We start from the raw sequence: 22,351 nt of genomic DNA, 5'->3' as shown, positions 1-22,351 counted from the left end.
AATCTAGCTTTAATACAAAGCTTTCTAATGAACTATTACATCCTCTAAATGGAAAATGGATACAAAACTGAAAAATGTTTAGTGTGACAACATTATATTCATGAGGAAAACAACTTAAATACCTTCAAATCACCACCACTCTGACTACCTTCAGTGTCACTACGAACTTGCCGAGGTCTTCTGTTGTAAGAATTTCGTGAATAAAAACAACGAGTAAGACTGTTAGAATACTGGCCTTGTTTCTGTCCATGTTGTGGACTTCCACCTCCAGTGCTATCTTCATCAGTGTCATGTTTTTCCTTTGAAAAGAGCAAAACTTATCAAAGTCTAGCAATAATTACAGAAAGCTTATGAAATTTACAGTAATAATGGAGTGTGATTATAAGGGTTTAAAAAAAAACTTTTTGTCCTCATCACTTTGTGATTTGGTGTTTATAATACACATTTAACAAAAAGGTCTAAATTCATCACTTTTAGTTTTAAATATTTATATTGATATGTTCAAATAATGGTGGCACATACTTCTAGTTGAATTTACAGTTAGTTTATACAAACACGCTGTTGTGATATCACATCTGTAATCTATCAAGATAGTTTAACAATACACCAGTAAACTTTGTTACAACATTTTGCTTTGGATCTCTTTACACTATTTCTTAATGTTATATAAAACCTGTTTTTTTTCTTACATATATTTTATTTCTTCTCTTTTTTCACTGAACTAATATCAGCATTTGAAATTAACTTGTATGATGAATTTAATATACCCTTTGGTTTAATTATCAAATATTATAATAGTATTAAATATTATTAAAAGACAACACAACTGCTTCCACGTTTGCACTTAACAATAAAGATACAAAACAGGAAAAATTCAATATTTTGAAAACATGACAATGTAATTCTTTAGAGTCTTCACAAACAAAAGAATTAAAACAAATTATTACACAAACAAACATTTCACAGGTCTATATTTACATATCTAATGTCTGACTTTAGAATGAAAAAATTATTAAAACAACTTGATTAAAAAAAGTTTAATTTGGAGTTGGTCAATGTGTCTAAAAACCACAGATCAACATAATAATCACGTATGTCTGTTATAACAACTTGTACAATTTACTAGTACAAGTACACTGACTTGTCACCTCTTCTGATAACATTATATGTCACTTAACAGTTAAGTTCATGTATCTTTGTGTTTACAATGACAATTCCCCACAGTAATAAGATTGCACTTTAAATCTGTGAGTGTTTACTATATGATAAATAGACAATCCAACAAGTAATACAAGGGTTTAATCACTGGTCATCCTTTTGGGATGTTTGGAATTTAACATTATATAGGCATATAAAGTCATTACTTTTGCTCATGGTTATAAAATCTTATTTTCCTTTCAGGAAACTTATTCATCAACCAATAAATAGTATTTACTCACAAATGTTTAAATAATAGTTATTTTTAAAACATACAAGGATAAATACTTTTTAAAAACAACTAAAAAGACTGATTACTTTGTGTTAAGGAATTCTGTTTGTGTTTCATACTTACTAAGCCTCACCATCTTATTAATTCTTCCAAGGTGTGTGTGTGTGTGTGAACAAAGGAATTTGAAAACGCACCATTTACTAACCAAACTATTTTCTTTTGCATGTTTTTACAGAAAATTATAATCATAAAAGTGGAAACCTTGAAGCTGAGGATTTTTTTGTACCATTAGTAGAAGGATTGATGAATGTTAGCAAAGATCTCATGAAATGCACTCACAAGCAACACATTTCAAGTGATTTACAACTCATAATAATAGTTAGGCACAATTCAAAGGCCAATAAAAACAATAAAATTTAAGTAAATATACATGTATACTGTTATGATATTAAAGCTACTTTAGATAAACAATTTCATATTACAATTTGGAGTCATTCTAGAAATAAAAAGGGTAATTTAGAAAGAAAAAAAACGTTCAAAATTTATTTAGGTTTCAGAGATATTGTACTTAACTCTTGTTGAGGCTCTGTTGATCTGACAAACTATATGAACTATTTGTACTCTTTTAAAGTCTTCACAAAATGTGGTAGTCTTAATAAACATCACAAATCTTTCAGATTAAATAAAGTGAAGCATTCTTAATAATCTAAAAAAGACTTGTTCATGAATATACTATTTGTTTTGAATAGTCCATGTACAATGTGATTTTCATGTTAAAATTAAGAATACTTATCTTCATCACAAAACTCTCAAATTTCTCTTGTGTAATCTCTAAAACATCTTAAATACATTTCAAATATTTGGTTTCAGTAAAACTTACTATGTCATTTGTTAGCTTCTCTATTCTGACTCCATGCAAGGGAGTCAATATGACTGACTTTAAGCACAAAAAAAGATAAAAAAAAAGCTAAATTAGTCTTTCTTTCTAGAAAGACTCCAAATTGTAACATAAAACTATTCGTTTATCCTAAGTGGCTTTAAACCTCTAACAGTACTGTCTATACATAATTAAATATTGTTTTATTACATGTCTACTATCTGCACCACCACAAAGTTGTAAAACATTTGGGGAACTTGCAGCTCATGTTATGCTATCAAATTATGTTACCCAAAAGCAGCATGTGTGCATTCCTCATGGAAATGTTTTATTGTATTACTACGTATTTTACATAAACTAAAAACTAACGTAGTAAAATCCCCATTTTTATAGTTTAGTAACTTTTATAAGTGAAGAATAAACAAGAAATAAAACACTTACCCATGTCTTCTTGTTTTTGTTGTTGATAACACTTAATATAATAGTGGTAGTAATGAAACAAATACTTTTTATTTAATTAAATAATACACCAAAGAATACTAATGAGCAAAAATAAGACAACTCCCTATAAATATCACAATTTTTCTGGCATTCTAAATATGCAATAACAGCTGTTACAAATTCATTCAAGCTATTCATTATCTTTCCTGTGGGAACAAAGCTAAGAGAAATTAATGATTCTGCATTTGGAATATAACAAAATCATTGCTCCATATAAAAGATGAAAACCTTGACATTCCATCAGTAAATATATAACAATTACATTCAAGAGAAAACCATTAATAAATAAATCTGAAAAGAGAAGATGCAACAGGTGGGTGTGGAAAGATAACCCTGATTTTTCTATTTGATGTTTCTCTAACCAAACAAAACTGTGGTTTGTCTAAGCAATGATATTTTATGATAAGTAATTTATGTCAAATTTTGCACTTAATGAAGGGATGATGGAAAAAATATATAAGATACAAAATAGTAAAGAACTAAGAACTTAAAACTTGTACATTACGACATGGATTATTAGCCACAAGTTTATACCAATTGGTATAACCTAAATATCAGATTAAAACATTAATTGTAAGTCACTAAAACATTATGATGTGCAGTGTGTGATGCCTGGGAGTTAAAGGAGTACTTTAGTCTAAAAATACATGATTGTTATGGCTTTGGTCCACTTTTACCAACTACTTTTTTTGTATCTAAGTTTTCTAAAAACACTAACTCGCCTCATTAAGTCATTCCTGTCGGTTTCCATGTGGAGGACCTCGAGGTCGACAAAAGTAACGTGGATAATAACGCTGCCTTCGTCTCCTGCGTTGGGGTTCATAGATTTCCTTACCTTCATTTTTCTGTTCTTGACTCCCAGTAGAACGACTGTATAATATATTTTTTTTCTATGTTTATATTGACTGAAAAAAATGAAATAATTAATTTATTAGACACAACATTATATTTAACCCTTTTAATTACAGATCATTTACTAAATAAAAAGGATGGAGCTTGAGGTTTTTACTTCATAGAAATTTGCAGCATTTTATTTGTTGAATGTTGTATCTAACCTTCCCACTAACAACTGAAGATAGTGAAAGGCAGCAGGAGCTGGTATTGTGGGTTCACACACTAACTCTTAATCCATAACTGATTTTCCTTAGTTGCTAGTTTGCTTGGGATCTAGATTTTGTGTGATAGATAGAATATCCCCATTGAGTTTGGCTGCTATAGCTACAGACTATTTCTTACAAGTTTTAATGATAACTATAACTCATAATGAGAAAACTAAATTTGAGTTTTGAGTTTTTACATTTTTGATTTATATTAATTTTACGATTGTTTAGTTGTGATAGTCAAAAGGAAAATATCATCTACTTATTTTTTAAAAATAATTGATATACTTTGTCAAATATTAATATAATATACAACAGATTAGTCATGGTTTTTTTATGATGTAAGCAATTATATGACATATCTACTTTAAAACATTTCCTTAACATGTTAACTGCTGTAATAATCTACAGCAAATGCTAAGTTTTAGTGCAATACTGTTGTCTTCAATTTAAACAATAGCAATAATTAATCTAGAACATTAGAACTAAAATAAAATATTAATTAAAACTATGGAAAAACTGCTACGTAGTAGACTACTGAAGTCAATGCCCAATAACACAACTTCTTTACACATATTCAAATATTTTATATTGAGAGAGTGAAATGCACTACTCTAGGAGGCCTTCTTCCAAATCCCCGTCCTCTAAGAAATCATCCATAGAACCATCTCCTCCTATCAGGAGCATATTTGCTTCCTTCCACTGGTGCACCCTCCGGTCCAGTGACATTAGCAGCTTCATTCCCCTACATGAAAATAAAAAAAATACTTTTCTTCACTTATGCATTTTGTAAACAAACAAGAGTTAACAAAAGATTCAGTTACATTCAGAAAATAGTTCCAAAGAATTAAATTTGGCTAAACATTTTAATGTATGTCTGATTCAGAAAATATTCTATTAAGACAGGGAAATACTTTATTAAAGTAACAGAATTAAAATGAATCGGTAGTAATAAAAATTCAATGTATAATAAATGATTAGAGAACTATATGCATCATTAAGTGTAGTCTCTAAAATATAAACAAACTATTAAGGGCCAGATACAAACTGACACTACCAAAACATTGTTATCTAGTATGATACAATGCTATTATGAAAGTTCAGGTCACATAATCACCTTCAAAAATGTCACTTTCTACAGTAGTTTTTTTTGTTTTAACAGTGTGTTAAGGCTTTATTTGTAACAATTGCCTCACAGTAGAAATCTGGTATTCTTTTAAATAGTTATCAAACATGCTGTTACTTGCAAGGTTTGTGTGTGTCATGGAAACCATTTAACACATGAAACACAATATTTAAAATTTAAACTAGTTTTTCAAATGGTGCTTGGAAATTGTATGAAATGATTGCTTTTTGTTGCTCTGGATTTATTAAATAAATTAAATAATGACATATATTAACATTTTATATTACATATACTAAATTATTTAACTGAATGAAACAAACTTTTGACTTAAATCCTGAGAGCTTGAGATGTGGGAGCACTGACAACAGACCTATTACTTATAAACAGTAAATGTTTCTACTTTACTAGATGGCTTCTATAACTAGCTAAGCTTTAATACCAAGTATCTTAAAACACAGTAGCATTACACTTTTAACACAAGCACATACTACAACACATGCTAACTTTTAATAAATATTTATAAGCTGTAAAAAATCTTTACTACAAAAAGTTGTGACATGCTTTAAGATATGATGAGGAAAACACATCAACTAAAAATGAAACAGTTACTTTATAAATACATATTCAGAAACTACCGAAAATTCCAAAGTGCAAAACACAAAGTAGTTACAAATAACATAAAGATTAACATTACATTTGAGAAGGTAAGGAAACTTAAAATGAAATTATTTCAATTCTTGCATTCAACATGTGCTATCTATCCATGTATCATAACTTCATAAAGTACACTAAAATCTGTATCAATTGATTTTACAAAATAGATTCTTTAGCATTAAATGACAACAATAATTTAAGGTTACAGTGACAGTTATCACTTGCCTTTTCTCCCTCTACAACATCAAATTCCACAGTTTCTCCATCACCTACACTTTGTAGGATTTTTTTGGGGTTGTTCTTAACAATGGCAGTCTAAAAAAATTAAAATCCATAAAACTTTATATTTATTACAGTAAGAAAGTGATTTTCTAATGAGAAAAATTACAATACTGTTAGTAAAATGTTTCATTTTATTCTTAAAATCAATGCTCTAAACAGCCAATATGCAAAACATTTAAATCTGAACACCTGAAACAAGTTACAGTGTTACAAATTTCTTTTCAATATACATAGCTAGTAAGTTGAAATTAAAACCTTATTTCTGTTCCTGTTAAAGGAATACATCTTAACCCTCATTTGGAATAAAGCCTTACACTGTATACACAGTAGATTTTAATAAAATGCAAAAGTTACAACATTACTTTTAAGTCAAGTTTACATGCTGTAACATGAAATATGTTCCACTGCTTCAAACATTCTCTTCATAAAAAATATATATTAGAGGCATGCAATCAAAAGCCACAGGAAATTTTTAACAAGTAGCAAATTTGTCTTTCTTTATGCAAAAGTGTTGTTACAATAATAAAACTAATGTTATCCAACTAGACTGGTAATTACTTAGTACTTATTGGGTTTTAAAGTTTGTAAAGTTATAAAAAATTAATAAAAGTATATATTTTGACTGCCTGAATAATACCTATATAAATAAAAAATTATCCAACAATTCTTTACACACAAACTAATGTCAGAGTTACTATGACAAAAGTTACCTTTCATCTTGCTGAATGTTGCTTACTGATGACATACATATAAAAATAATTTTGTTTTGATGAATATAAATATATCCTGCTACCCTTGGACCAGAAATAAAACAATGTAAATTGTAAAACAACAAACACAAAAGAAAAGAAAGTATTGTTAAAGTCACACTTCAATTACGTTAATGAAGCAAGGAAAGTTTAAACTAGATTCAATCATCTTAAATAATATAAAACTAATAATGCAGTGCAACGTCCATCAAAATATATACCACGAGTAAATCTAGTTTTGAGGAAGAAAATATTTGAAAAAGACCGCTACAATTAGTGCACTTTGTTACAAGTTATAAATTTCATAATAATATACTTATAAAGTAAGTAGTGAGAGCTCCATTATAGAATTATAACATAATTATTATAATTACGAATTACAAAAACTTTGGTTTTAATTCAATCCTAGAGGAACAGTATTTATTCAATATTACTGTAGATATATTTGCAAAATATTACCCAAGCTTTCTGCACACTTCTACACAGCTTTTCAACAATATTCATCACAATTGAGACAAACAATGCACATATACTAAAAAATCAATGCCTATACTCGATTTAATTAAAAGTTGTTGAAAAATATAAATGACATATTGATTAAAATAAAAACATTTCATACATAAATATCTGCAATGCAAATACCTTGGCAGTCTTTATCTTTGCATGTATACAAAGAACCTAAACTTAAAGTCATTAAATAGTGTTCACAATTGTGTAATTCTTTCCTAAAAATTTAAAATGTTGGAATATTTAGTTAGATAATTACTAGGCAAGTCTAGAAAAGAGTCCCAAATACACAAATTTCTTTAACATATTTCTGTATTATACTTGAACACCATCACTTCACTAATACCATTAAAAACAGTTCTCACAATACTGAACCTTTTAATAATAAATATGCATTAGGGTTGAATAAATTAAATATGAAGCTAATATATGAACACAAAAGCAAATATTAAATAGCTTGAAAATATCTGTAATAACTCAAACTACTTGAAGTCGTGGAATTTATCAAAAGCTTTGGACAGTTACTAAACTGTGTATGTTAAGATAATAAAACAATGCAAGTTTATCCTGCCATAATGATAGAGTTTGCATGTAATAAATTTCAGTTCATTCTCGACTGTTAGATAACATTAAATATTTTTATTTTTATTTAAAAATGAAGCTAAAGAACAATTAGAATATAAATACAAAAAACTAAGTAACAAATCAAACAAGATTAGTGATAATTTAACACTTCAATAATTTTCTTAAAGTACTTCATACAGTAATTAGAAAAATGATACATGTAAATTAATACCACTTATATGGCTGGATAAAATTGAATAAACATATTAAAGATTTGGAGGTTCCTTGGTTTTTTGCCAAATAGTATAAAATAAAAATAACCAAGGGTGGTGGTAAGGGGACTGCTAGGACTAAAGTTACTCCAAACGGTGCATTTGTTTTTGTTGTAGCCCTCGCACTTAAAACGATGCTCACTGTTAAATTGAAACTTAAGAATACAGTCTGTGTGTCCACAAGATGTACAACTCACTCCCTCAGATTGCAGTCGAATTCGTTATAGTCCTCTTCATCGGTGAGAGGTTGGTGTCACTCCTAAAAATAAAGCCTTTCTAAATATCAACCACATGTGGTTTAACCAGCTCACAACGCTTACCAGGATTGCTGTGTTATTTGCATATAAAACCAGTTCTAACACTCGATGACCAAAACACTTATTATGGTTATACTGGGAAGAAGGGGGAGCAACAAGAAATTCCCAAAGATAAACAAATCAGACTTGTTGGTTTGTTTTGGATTTCGCACAAAGTTAGTCGAGGGCTATCTGCGCTAGCCGTGCCTAATTTAGCAGTGTAAGATTAGAGGGAAGGCAGCTAGTCATCACCACCCACTGCCAACTTTTGGGCTACTATTTTATTAACGAATAGCAGGATTCACCGTCACATTATAATGCCCCCACGGCTGAAATGGAAATCATGTTTGGTGTGATGGGGATTCGAACTCGCGACTCTCAGATTACGAGTGAAGTGCCTTATGTACCTGGCCATGCCGGGCCGTGAGATTGTTAAGAGCTTAATCTCGCACGTGTTTAAACTGGGATACGGTCAAAGTCTCACCCAGATTTTTTTTGTAGTCTACTTTTTATTCATTTTTTATTACATTTTTCAAGACATCTTGAAAGTTTGCTAGCATGCAATTTTAAGTCTGTTTGTTTCAAAGTGAGAATCTAATTAATTAAGTAATTTGGTAATTATGGATTGCATTTTTTAAGATTAGAAATTGCACATTGTTGCAAAAGAAGTCTGTACTTTGTTGCACATAATTTGTGTCTCATTAGAAACAAATGGTTCTATTTTAATAAAACAATTGTCAAGCTCATTTTTCAGTCGAATACAAGAATCTAAAAATCTTCAAAAGAAAATTATACGAGAAACAAAACAATTTTGTCTGAACACAAAACAAAAATGACGTTTCAAATAATGTAAAGAAAACTTCGAGTAATTATCCACAGGTGATACATCGTTCAAAACATTACTTAAATATTTTAAAACATGAGAGACATTTTGGTGGTCGACTTCATTTGATTACCACATTCAAGTATAATAGTTAAAATTGTTCACAAAGTATGCGTCTTATGCTTTATCAAAGCAATGCCAAATATTTACAAAAATCTGTATATATAAACAGGAATGCAACTTAGATTGTTTTCAAGAGTGAATCAGTTATCATGGAGACAAAAAGATAATAAGTGGACTGTTTATGGGCTGGTATCGTGGAGTCCTCTAGTTTGTGGTATCAAGCAGGAGGAGCCAACCGTCTACATGCGAGTGTCAGCATTTCGTCAATGGATTGATAAAACCATATCTTCAAACTGAAAAACAAAAAGTCACAGAATTATACAAACCTGTTTAAAAGATTCTATTCAAAAGGTTTTATGATTCTTCAGGAAATACTTCAAATTCTGTTACTTTCTAGTACAGGCCAAAATAATTTAAGATTTCTGGAATTACTCAAAACTGTTATCAATTTTCTGGAATTTTTCACTTTTCCTTAAAACATTCCGTAACTTTTCAGGTTTTTATTTCTCTAACTGTCTGAAAGTTCCTCATATTTGTTGTAACTTTCATAACCTTCCCTGAAGTCGTAGTGACTTTCAGAAATTTCCATAAACTAGTTGTAATTTTCTGAAATTTCTCAAAACTATTAGTAACTTTCTAGAACTAGCTCAAACATTTTGTAAATCCTTCGAACTTAGTCAAGAAACTTAAAATTAGATTTAACGTCAGTGTAATGATAAATAATCCTTTTCTTACGTGACACAACAAACATTTCTATGAGAAAATAAAAGGATTTCAGCGGTTATCTAGAAATTGTGGTTTACTTCTCATCCAAATAAGCTACCTGTATAGCTCAGAACTAAAAGTTGACTCAGTAAAACTACATTTCTATATTAATAAACTGTTTTCCAGTTCAGTATCTTCTCTGACCTTTAACTCCTGTGTTTAACTCTTTTTCTCTTGCTTATTCCCTAGGTTAAAGTCTCGATATTTTCCACAAATGCTTAATGTTAGTCTAAAATCTTTATGTAAAAGCAATTATATAATCATATGGAAACATGAAAGAACTTTTCAGTTTATCGTAACTGTAATAAGGAAATTAAAACATTTTATAGCTTGTAAAAGACCTTCTATCCCACAAGGGTCGTGTCCATTTATTAATTCGATTACGAGATTAGGTGACTATTTTCAGCTACTCAGTATTTTACTATGTTTTGAGAAGTGAAACTACAGTAGGAACGAATTTTATGTAAAGAGAAAATAAAGAGAAGAAAAACTTTTTATTTCTGTACTTCACAATTCTTAACTTAATAAAGAATCATTTAGTGACATACTACGATATATGAAACAATAAAATATTGTTTAGTGAGATACTGTGAAATACGAAACAATAAAATATCGTTTAATGACATGCTGTGATATACGAAACAATAAAATATCGTTTAATGACATACTGTGAAATATGAAACAATAAAATATCATTTACTGACATACTGTGATATAAGAAACAATAAAATATCGTTTAATGGCATACTGTGATATACGAAACAATAAAATATCGTTTAATGACATACTGTGATATACGAAACAATAAAATATTGTTTGATGATATACTATGATATAAGAAACAATAAAATATCGTTTAATGACATACTGTGAAATATGAAACAATAAAATATCATTTACTGACATACTGTGATATAAGAAACAATAAAATATCGTTTAATGGCATACTGTGATATACGAAACAATAAAATATCGTTTAATGACATACTGTGATATACGAAACAATAAAATATTGTTTGATGATATACTATGATATATGAAGCAAAATATCGTTTAATGATATACTGTAATAAATAAAAACAATAAAATGTCGCTCAGCGACACGTTGTGACATATAACACAGTGAAATATTGTTTAGAGATACACTGTGACATATAACTGAACAAAGCGTTTGTTTCGATGTATTGTTATTATTAAGACACTAAGAATATCTTACAATGTTTTACTGTTTATCAGATATCAAGTGTGCCACGCTTGTTCAACTCTTCTGTCAATAACATTAAAACAATTATTTACGTTTAAAGTATTACTCAGTACTAATATACTGTGTTCACGAAACACATATCATGTAAAACAAAAGAAATTCTTACATATTAGATATAGTTTCATTAAAAAACAGTTCTCAAAAGAGGTTCTGAAAGTTTTTACTTTCTTGTTATCAAACAACAAGCTGAACTTTGAGGTGTTATGTGCTATTCCAACCGTGGATACTGAAAACTGATTCTTAGCTATATAAGCTCTCAGACATATCACTAAGCAACCAAAATCAGAGAACTCTGTTTTAAGCATTACGTTTAAGACTCGTGATAATTGAAATGTAGCGTAAATTTTCTACGTTTTCTCTGTCACCAGGGCCAACCTGTCTGATACTTGTAACATGTGGCATCGTTGTCTTATAAGTTTTATATTACTGGTGTTACAAGTCGGCGACACCCTGGAGAGTAGAACATGTTCATGGGTTTCAAATTACAGGTTTTACAGTGTTGATACTTGCAATGTCCCGGTTGTCATGTAATAACTTGTAAAGCCATGCCCTTCAAAATCTCCGTCACTTCTTGACATGAATTATTAAACGTTATATATATTAGAAAATGTATATTCACTGAGGTTTGAAAGGACTCGCGAAATATGCACTTTTGGAGTTATAAAGTTAAAATTGGGAACTTGGGCGACAGTAAAGTTGTCCACAGAAAAACTGGTGTTCAGAAGCAAGTAATTGTATTCCAGTTTCCATACCTTCGAAATATTTCACGAGACAAATACGACACAAGTTGATCATTGAAAGACATAACTGTGTGTTGTGTTTACGTCTAGCAAAGTCACATCAGGCTGTCTGCTGTGTCAACCGAGGGGAAACGAGCCTCTGATTTTAGCGTGGTTAGTTCGTAGACTTACCGCTGTCTCAGAGGGCGACGAAAAACGTAAACTTTGCTGATTTGTTGTGATAAAACTATAGAAAAACAAGTATAATGGAATAATTCGTGAATATCGAAAAATTCCCCCTATCCCGGCCTCTAGTGGCACAGCGGTATGTTTACGGACTCACCACCAGAAACCGGGTTCCGATGCCCGTGGTGAGCAGAGCACAGATAATTCATTGCGTAGCTTTGTGCTTAAATACAAACAAACAAATCCTCCATTTCATCTCCGGCATGTCAGTACGCCTTTAATACATATAGTGGACACAGCGCAGATAGTCAATTGTGTAACTTCGTGCTTAACAAGAAACAAAATTAATTTATATACCACTGTAAGCTTTAGACTAATTGTATATATGTTTACCCTCCAGTGGCTCAACAGTAAACTTGATAGCTTATAACACTGGGGTTCAGCGTTAGGTGCCTGTGGTTGTATTGCATAAATAGTCCATTGTGAAGCCAAGTGGTCAACAACAAACAGATGTTATTTAACCAATAGGCTTGTACTGTACAATGTCAGATTTCTTCCTTGTAGGACCGGCATGGCCAGGTTGGTTTAGGCGTTCGACTCGTAATCCGAAGGCCGCGCAATCGAATCTTGGTCACACCAAACATACTCGCCCTTTCAGCCATGGTGCGTTATAATGTGACGGTCAATCCCACTAAAAGAGTAGCCCAAGAGTTGGCGGTGGGTGGTGATGACTAGTTGCCTTTCCTCTAGTCTTAAACTACTAAATTAGGGACGGCTAGCACAGATAGCCCTCTAGTAGCTTTGCGCGGAATTTAAAATGAACCAAACAATCAAGTTAGCTTAATGATTTATTTGAGGAAAGATTAAGACTGTGTTTTATTCGCATACTTTTAAAAAACTAAAAAGATAGAACAGAGAAGCGTTATTTCTGTCTGATTGTTGTATCTGTTTGGACACACGTGTCTATAATATTTTAAGGATAACGTGTTTCCCAGCTAGACAGTGGGCTATGTTCGTTCTGTTTACCTCGGATATTTACGAGCCACAGATTTAGGGGTTGTGAGACCCCAAAGTTACATCTCACCAACAGACCTTGATTAAACTCATTAATAAAGAAATGAATCATTTCAATAACCTTGTTAAAGTAACCGTCTGTTGTTTGCTAAAAACCTGTCGTGTAAAACAAAACCGTAAATAAAGTTGTAGTATTCATCCTTCGACCTGTTTAGATTCTCTGCCGTTAATATTTGTGGCTACTCAAGTAACCGTGTTTTTATATGAGATGTGTAGCTGAGCTGAAAATGACATTTCATGATATGTATCTGACTCTCAGTAGAGATAACGTGTATGTAATTAAAAATGTATAGAAAATATATTAATTAACTGATTAATAACAGCCATAGGTTGTAAACACACGCGTAAACATTTGACCGAAATATTATAACTCTCCCACCGCTGAAAAGGCGAGTGTGTGTGATGGGAATTCGAACCCTCAACCCTGAGATTAGGAGTCGTGCGCCCAAACCACCTGGCCATACCGGGTCGCAGTGAGTTGAAAGAATCGAAACATCACTATATTTAATAGCTTTTAAATCAATAATTTATCCGTTAATTAATTCATTTAGAATTAAGTCGTCTTCAAAGAATGCTTAACACTAAGTCATTAGCCAATTAGCCCCCCTGAATTACAGCAGTAAGTCTACAGATTTACAACGCTAAAATCAGCGGTTCGATTCCCCGCGGTGGGCTCAGCAGATAGCCTAATGTGGCTTTACTATAAAAACACACATTAGTTAATTAAATTACACTAAATAACAAAATTTTTACTTTTTCTTGTTCCTGGGCAGAAAGTGTTATTTCCCACTTGCTTATGCTTAAAGTAAAAGGAAAAGACCCATTGTTCTCTTGAAACTTTGCTTTTGTAAACTGAATAATTAAATTTTCAAATTTACCCATTTTTCCAGAACATTTCAGGAAGAATCAGTGCTGATTAGCTGATAGAGAATTTTCTAGAACTTAGAAAAATATTAAAGTACTTTCTAGAATATTGTAGAACTTACGAGAATTTTCAAGAATCTTTTAAATTTTCTAGAACTTTGCTAAGTGATAAATATCCAGGGGCTTACCACTTACTACTCCAGTTTTGTTCTCCCTACCTAAGAGAACACATAGACCTATCTGATTTTATCAGAAATGGCATTCAGAAGCTGCAAGCATTCTCCAGACTCATTCTGTTATGTATGTGGCCAATTTATCAAGACAAGAGCAAAAAAGTACTCTGTGACAGCATCTGGTAAAACGTGTAAAGAATACAAGGCATATTTCGGCATGTTTGTCAGGGATCAAGACAAACTATGGACACCTGATTTTACCTGGGAGTAATGCAAAAAAACTCTACAAGGTAAGACGGTGAATTTTTGTTTGCTTGAATAGTAAGATTTTAGATTATACAAATTTTAGACCTTTTAAAATTTAAATACATTTTATTTTTTAATTTCTAATAGTATAGAAAAAATATTTTGCATGAATCTCTTACACATTAGTTGTAAAATAAAAATAGTGTTGGCAGTTAATTACGTTGACATTCAGTAAATACAATGGAGTTGTAACAAAATGAACATCAGTGGTTTGTTTAAGGCGATATATAATTATTAAAACGAGTAAACAAACAATAACTTATAACAGATGGTATTTCAGAATTGAATGAGAATTTGTAACTCGAGTAGTGCTTTATAAAAAATAATCTAAACAGCGAGGCCAGAGAACCCTGGTGTCAGCAAGCAGCACCCATCATCTTTGCAACAGACATGATGAGCTGTAATAACAAAGCTGAAAGTGTGGATTCAGGTATCCTTCGTCTCGAATCTCGACGCGATAACCACGAGGCCACACCTTCACGAGTTGATGAGTTTCTGGCAACAAAACTTAGATATTGCGCAATTATTTGTTTTCAGATTCCTAAAACTGGATAGGAATTATAAATAAATCAGCACTGTACGATTTTGTAAAAGTAAATAATTATCATGAATCCAATGCTTTAACAGGATATTTATTGAATCCAAGTAGTATATATTGTTACATTAATTAAAACATCGATTATTTTTAAAACAATATCTTTCAAAGGTATTTAAGGTTCAAACATTTACACAAACATTTTTATCTTGTTTTTGATGTTTCTGAAAAGGAAAGGCTTTATGACAACAGCTTACTCAAATAGGTAGCCAGTACCTTCTAAAATATTTAAACAAATACTATCTTTGATATCTAGGGAAACATACAGACAAAATAACACAGCACGATTCATAAAACAAACCACAAATACCAATATAGAAAGCCACAATGTTTCAATCAATTTAACTGAAGAGCTGACGTCAACGCCGATTTTCTGCTGTTGGATCAGCCCAGACTGTCATTGTGAAAAGTTTACTTTTTCACAAACGATCTGAAACGAAAATGTCAAAATTAGGCATGTGAAATATGATAATCAAAATCGATAAGTATTTTTGATCAAATTTACCCTAACTTAGTAGATACAATAAAGTATCAATAACTTCTGATTGTATAAAAAACAAACAAATATACACAACTACTTATACACATTAGAAATAAAATAACCATTGTGACTGATATTAAAAACAAACCACAATAAAACAAAAGCTTATGATGTTTAGAATACAATAATTTGTCATTTCGGTATCCAAGTTTATCTATTTTTAACATTATCGACCATAATCCCAATAATACCTTTGATGGTTCAGCTAATTTAGGAGATTAGGCTTAGTTGCAAATTTATGAGCTAAGTTAAATGTGCAATTTAAATTTCAAAGTGTGAATATATATATGTATCTGAATTCACATATATCAAACCATGTAACCAATACCCTTTACAAGACCGACATACACATTAGTGAAAACCAAACAACTAGAAACACTTAATTTTATAAATCAATTAACCATGAAACGAAAACATAAAACTGAATAATGAATTAGTTTCTGAAACTCTATAAATATCTTGGACGGTGTGGTAAGTTTAGAAGATTGGGGTTTCTCATTCGAACACATGAGCCAAAGATGGCTTACTCAACTAGTTTAAAACATTGGGACAAATTATAATACCTGGATTGAATTGTATGCACCAATAAAACTACTGTAAAATTCGACTAAGAATGATATTTGGAAGTATCTGTGTCGACAGAACATAAAAATGTGGTACACGTTGTTTATTTGTTTCGTATTTATTGCGCAAAGGTATAGAAGATGTATCTGCGCATAACTGTCCCTAACTATTATCTAATATTCGAGAACAATTCAGTCGAGGATTGACGGTCACTAATAGAACGCATCCGTGGCACAAACCATAAACCCTCTAAACCACCATTCGAGTACACCAACCACTTGCCCATATCTGGTCAATTATTGCATCGAATGCATCACATCGTAAGAGTATAAACAAAATTCTCTCTTTTTTATTTTCTTTTGAACAGTAGCTGTCCTAAACGTGTTCTATAACTGTATAAGTTAATAATTCAAGTTAATAATAAGTTAAACGTGGTGTAATGAGAACGTTCATTCCTTATCGTTAGAGGACGCTTCAGGACAATATGAGTTTTCACCATTTATAAACACCATATGTACCATAACTAACAAAAAAAAACCTTTAAAAACAGAAACATCTGATTCGTGATTCTAGTTTATCAATTCATACTATTGTGTTGGAAAATGTTTTCTCAGTATTCCAATGCAGAATGAGATTCATTATAACGATTGAGTGAAACCTCCAGAAGTTCATTAATTATTCAAACTAAAACGTACAAGTCCATTACTTGTTTTTATATTCAAATTTTATTGTTATCTGAAATACCAATAAATTTATTGAACTTTATCTTTGGTATATTCATTTTTGGGCACCTTGTATATACAGACATACAACACACATAATAAAATTACACAGTACAAAGTAACGTTGCGTTTTTAGCAAAATACTAGTAAATTTTTAAAGAAAATTCAAAATCTTACCTGTCTCAAAATGCAAAGAGAACACAACTTTTGTAAGTGTTCAACACTCTTATTTAAAGAATATAAACAAAACCAAAACATAAAAAGAAGAAATGGAGGAATTGAAAAAGACGGAGAAAAATTAATTTTTAAAATTATTCCTTAAAAAGGATCCGGCCGGGCATGACCAAACGAAAATCACAAAACATTAAAAAACCTTGAACAAATTGAGTTCTTAACATAATCAATTTTCCGTTTCATATAATATATCTAGTAAAAACAAAATTACCTGTCTGAATTTCACGAATTATCATTTCCAGTCTTTCGATAATTTCGTCCATGAGGTTTTCATTTTCCTTTTCTCTCTTCATGAGCTCAGATAGTAGAAACTCGTGCAGATGTTTCAAAACCAGGGAGTTTAGCCAAAAATCTGTCTAAATAAATAACCTTATATGCATTAAAAATTCATACACGTTTCCATTAGTTGAGTTCTCCCTACCTAAGTGAACACATAGACCTATCTGATTTTATCAGAGATGGCATCAAGAAGCTGTAAGCATTCTCCAGACGCATTCTGCTATGTATGTGGACAATTTATCAAGACAAGAGCAAAAAAGTACTCTGTGACAGCATCTGCTAAAATCTGTGAAGCCTACAAGGCACATTTCGGCATGTCTGTCGGGGATCCAGACAAATCATGGACACTTCATTTTACCTGCGAGCAAAGGAAAAAAAAACTCTACAAGGTAAGACGGAGACTTTTTGCTTGCTTGAATAGTAAGATTTTAGATTATACAAATTTTAGACCTTTTAAAATTTAAATATATTTTATTTTTTAATTTCTAACAGTATAGAAAAAATATCACATATAAAATACTTTGCATGAACCTCTTACACATTAGTTGTGGATGAAATAAATTTATTCTTGTTAATAACAATTTTATTTTGCTCTTTTGCAGAATGGTACAGAGGGGAAAAAAAAAGAGCCATGAAGTTCGCTCTTCCAAGAATTTTGCGTAAACCCACTGACCATTCAAGTAATTGTTACTTCTCCACGGTGGACCCTTCCAAACGTCGGGCTAGCAAGAATGCATCTGCTATCATGTATCTGGACCGACCATCATCCATCGCTCCAGTGCCACACTGCCCTGAGCTCCCTGTACCCGCTCCGACAGAAAGAAAGCAGCCATCTGGAAAAAGTACTCGGTTTGAAACATTTTTGTTCATTTTGGTATAACTTTAGCATAAATACATGTAAATCTTGATTCATATGTTGTTTTATTCAGACTTTATGTGAATGAAAATGAACAAATTTGCTCGTTTTTAAAAAGAAAATGGGTTAATTTTTAAATTTCATTTTCCAGGTCACAAAAGCAAAGTTAGAAGGCAATAGTGGCCATTTTCTGTACTTTTACAATACAAGCAATTAAGAAATAACACATACTATCCAGGAACAAAATTTGTGTTACATAGTGTAATTTATAATTGAGACGTCCTAAATAAAAGACACTTATCACTATATTATTAACCAAATTTCTTGGCCATTTAAATGTTCCAGGAAGAACAATATTATGTATTAATTAAAACTTAGACTTTCATCAGTTTAACTAATGTTATAACTGTACGAGACAGCTCAGTTACATATGTTTAACAAAGGTGAATTGTCTCCTACGTATACATCGTATTACTAAAACAAATTGTTTTCAAGTGTGTCTGAACGTGCGTCGTAAACGGAACGTGTTAGTATATTTTCGGGCTATCTGCTGAGTCCACCGAGTGGAATAAAACACCCTGATTTTAAAGTTGAAAGTTCGTAGACTTACCGCTGTACCAGCGGGGAACAATTGAACGTTTATTAAATATTATGTAATTATTAAACTTACACTTTTACTTATTTGTTTTGGACTTGTTTGGAATTAAGCACAAAGCTGCACAATGAGCTCTCTGTGTTGTGCCCACCACCGGTATCGAAACTCGGGTTTTAGCGGTGTGAGTACGTAGACGTTCCGATCTGACACTGTGGAGCAATTTGAGTTTAAGTTTTAACTTCACAAAACGTTTCATATAACATATGATGTCATACAGTGTTAACTTATACGAATTTTATATATGTGGATACTACACCTTTACATATGATGAATGTCCAGATCTAAGCTACTCTAGGGCTATCTGTGCTAGCCGTCCCTAATTTAGCAGTGTAAGACTAGAGGGAATGCAGCTGGTCATCACCACCCACCGCCAACTCTTGAGTTACCCGTTTACCAACGAATAGTGGGATTGACCTTAACTTTATAGCGCCCCCACAGCTTAAAGCCCGAGAATGTTTGGTGTGAAGGGGATTCGAACTCGCGATCCTCAGGTTTCTAGTCGTACGCCTTAACCCACCTGTCTATGCCGGGCATGATAAACAAGTTGTAATACGTACAGACCGTACGAATAATAATGAAACGTTTACGTTAGCTTGGCCAGACATGTCAACGCGGTTAAGGAACTAGACCCGTAATCCGAAGGTCGCATGTTCGAATTCCTTTCACACCGAACATGCTCACCCTTTCAGCCGTGGGGGCGTTAAAATGTGTCGGTTCATTATTCGTTGAGAAAAGAGTAGCCCAAGAGTTGACCGCTGAGAGGTGATGACTAGATGCCTTTCCTCTAGTCTTACACTGCTAAATTCGGGATGGATAGCGCAGATAGCCCTCGAGTAGCTTTACGCGAAATTTAAAACAAACCACACAATCAAGTTAGCTTAATGATTTATTTGAGAAAAGATTAAGACTGTGTTTTACTCCCATACTTTAAAAAAATAAATATAGAACAGAGAAGCGTTATTTCTGTCTGATTGTTGTATCTGTTTGAACACACGTGTCTATAATATTTTAAGGATAACGTGTTTCCCAGCTAGACAGTGGGCTATGTACGTTCTGTTTACCTCGGATATTTACGAGCCACGGATTTAGGGGTTGTGAGACCCCAAAGTTACATCTCACCACCAGACCTTGATTAAATTCAATAATAAAGAAATGAATCATTTCAATAACCTTGTTAAAGTAACCGTGTGTTCTTTTTTGTTAAAAAAACTGGTGTGTTAAACTATAAAATGGTATATAAGTGCGTAACCATCTGTAACCTTGAGTTGATAAGCTGGTCAACATGTACCAACCATCAACTCTTGGATTACTGTTCCCTGATTGTAAAGCTGGATTAAGCTGATACTTTAATAGCATAACCACGGCCCGAAAGCGCGAAGTGCGTTTTTGCTGAAACGGGTCACGAACTTGGAAGCGTTGGATACACAGCTTGGTTGCGCCCGAATCGAAAATTTAACTCACTATTTTATTATATTATACCTGGACTAAAACAACTGTAGTGTATTCAGTTAAACTATTTACACTTTCCATAAATTAATTCACAAGTTTGCAGTAGTTATTGATAATTATATATTTATTTATATAATCAACAAAGTTTCCAGTGGCTCAGCGGTATACCTGCGGACTCCCAAACTAAAAATTGGGTTTTGATACCCTTGGTGTGTATAGAACAGATAGCCCATTGTGTAGCTTTGTGCTTATTGAATAAAAACAACAACAAGCAGCAATACGAATATCTTCTACAAAAACAAAATATTTTAGTTTTATGGTAAATAGATTATTGTATTGAATTAAGCACAAAGCAACACAAGGGGCTATCTACCCATCAGGGGCATCGAAACCCCGTTTTTAGTGTTGTAAGTCCGCAGGCATATCGCTAAGGCACTGGGGACAGGTAAATAGATATTGTATTAGAGTGATATAAACAGAAACAGAATAAACAACATAAAACAAATAGAGATTTATATAAGTAATATTTGTTTGAATCGAATCCAAACGTTTTGAAAATCAGATTTAATATTTGTTCTTTTATTATCATATTATATATATATTCCTTTTTTTCTAAACTAGATATGCCGACAAACGTCGAATTGCTCAAATATAAAATAAAATAATTCAGAGCTCTAAGAATTTTTTTTTTTTAATTAAATCCAAATGAAATCAGTTTTATTTCCCAAAGATGAAATTCTGGAATTCAAACTGCTCTATGAGTGTAACCAGTTTACACAACGAACGCTTGAGCTCAAAAATTGGACATTGGATTTAAATTTCTAGATGTGTTTTCTCAAGCAGAAATGTTGTTCGTATTTAGCACTGAATAAGCGTTACGTTCTTTGTAGTACAGTTGCATAATAGGCTTAGGTATGATGAAATTTGGCTAAAATATCATGATTATCAGTTATATGGATATTATTTTGAGAGTAGTGAGATTGTTATCTCCAATGAACTTGGTTTAATTTTACGTGGACAGTAATGCTTGTCCTCAACATTTGTTAACACGAGACCAAACTGCCCAGTTATTCTTTTTTTAAAACATATGTTTCACAGAAATTCACCTGTGACACACTTCAAAGATGGATTTCTAATTTACCTCATCCAGCATGCAGGAAAACAGCTGGGTAAATTATATTAGAAACTTGTCTCAAAGACGTTTTAGAATACACAATTGAAAATATATGTGATTGTCTGGAATAGACGTATTCACAGTGGAGGTGAGCTTTGTTATTTGTTTGTAGTAGGCATACAGTTGAGTACTTGTGGTACATACATTCGTTATTACGTTGAAGTGAGTTGATTACGTGTGGAAGATATATTCATTATGAAGTTAAAGTTAATGATTGCTTAACAAAGTTGTAAAATCTATCTTCAGAAGCAACCAAACCTACCTTGTGCTTAGTTAACAAGCTGTCGTAGATCCAATTTTGAATATCACACCTAATCTTAAAATGTACGGTTTCATATGATGGAGTTCTTACGGTGAAGCCAACCCCTCAGGTGTGGTTTGGTTTGTTTTGAATTTTGCGCAAAGCTACACGAGGGCTATCAGCGTCAGCCGTCCCTAATTTTGCAGTGTAAGACAGGAGGGAAGGCAGCTAGTCATCACCAATAACCACCAATCCTTAGGCTACTCTTTTAGAAACACACAGTGGAATTCACCGCTACATTATAACGCCTCAGAGGTTAAAAGAGCGAACGTGTTTGGTGTGACAAGGATTCGAACCCGTGACCTTTGGATTACTAGGCGATTGTTT

At 32.0% G+C, this 22,351-nt stretch overlaps 2 protein-coding genes across 2 annotated transcripts in view; one reads left to right on the top strand and one right to left on the bottom strand.

Annotated features, from left to right (window-relative positions):
* Positions 1-9,628, top strand: part of LOC143227819 (chymotrypsin B-like) — an 83,907-nt gene extending 74,279 nt beyond the window's left edge. Inside the window, exon 10 of the mRNA XM_076459080.1 lies at positions 9,466-9,628. Coding sequence (XP_076315195.1) covers positions 9,466-9,600 — 135 coding nt within the window. The 3' untranslated portion in view covers positions 9,601-9,628. The remainder of the gene's footprint in view (positions 1-9,465) is intronic.
* On the bottom strand, positions 122-8,375 carry LOC143227820 (uncharacterized). Its single transcript, XM_076459082.1, has 5 exons — positions 8,022-8,375; positions 5,913-6,002; positions 4,518-4,652; positions 3,530-3,712; positions 122-299 (listed from the first exon to the last, which is right to left on the bottom strand). The coding sequence occupies exons 3-5, from the start codon at positions 4,646-4,648 to the stop codon at positions 125-127; spliced, it is 489 nt and encodes a 162-aa protein (XP_076315197.1). The 5' UTR covers positions 4,649-4,652; positions 5,913-6,002; positions 8,022-8,375; the 3' UTR covers positions 122-124.
* Positions 9,629-22,351: the final 12,723 nt, after the last annotated feature.

The sequence above is a fragment of the Tachypleus tridentatus genome, chromosome 10, assembly GCF_004210375.1.
Source record: "Tachypleus tridentatus isolate NWPU-2018 chromosome 10, ASM421037v1, whole genome shotgun sequence".
NCBI lineage: Eukaryota > Metazoa > Arthropoda > Merostomata > Xiphosura > Limulidae > Tachypleus > Tachypleus tridentatus.
The sequence above is the reverse complement of the archived record's forward strand: the minus strand, read 5'-3'. Positions and strand labels throughout refer to the sequence as shown.

What these genes read in the sequence shown, in the direction of transcription:
- LOC143227820 (XM_076459082.1), bottom strand. Translation starts at nt 4,648, where the DNA reads ATGAAGCTGCTAATGTCACTGGACCGGAGGGTGCACCAGTGGAAGGAA. An exon ending in GAAGAAGGCCTCCTAGAGTA is followed by an intron (nt 3,713 to 4,517) that starts GTGCATTTCACT and finishes CATTTTTTTCAG; the next exon opens with TCAATATAAACATAGAAAAA. An exon ending in GACAGGAATGACTTAATGAG is followed by an intron (nt 300 to 3,529) that starts GCGAGTTAGTGT and finishes CTCTTTTCAAAG; the next exon opens with GAAAAACATGACACTGATGA.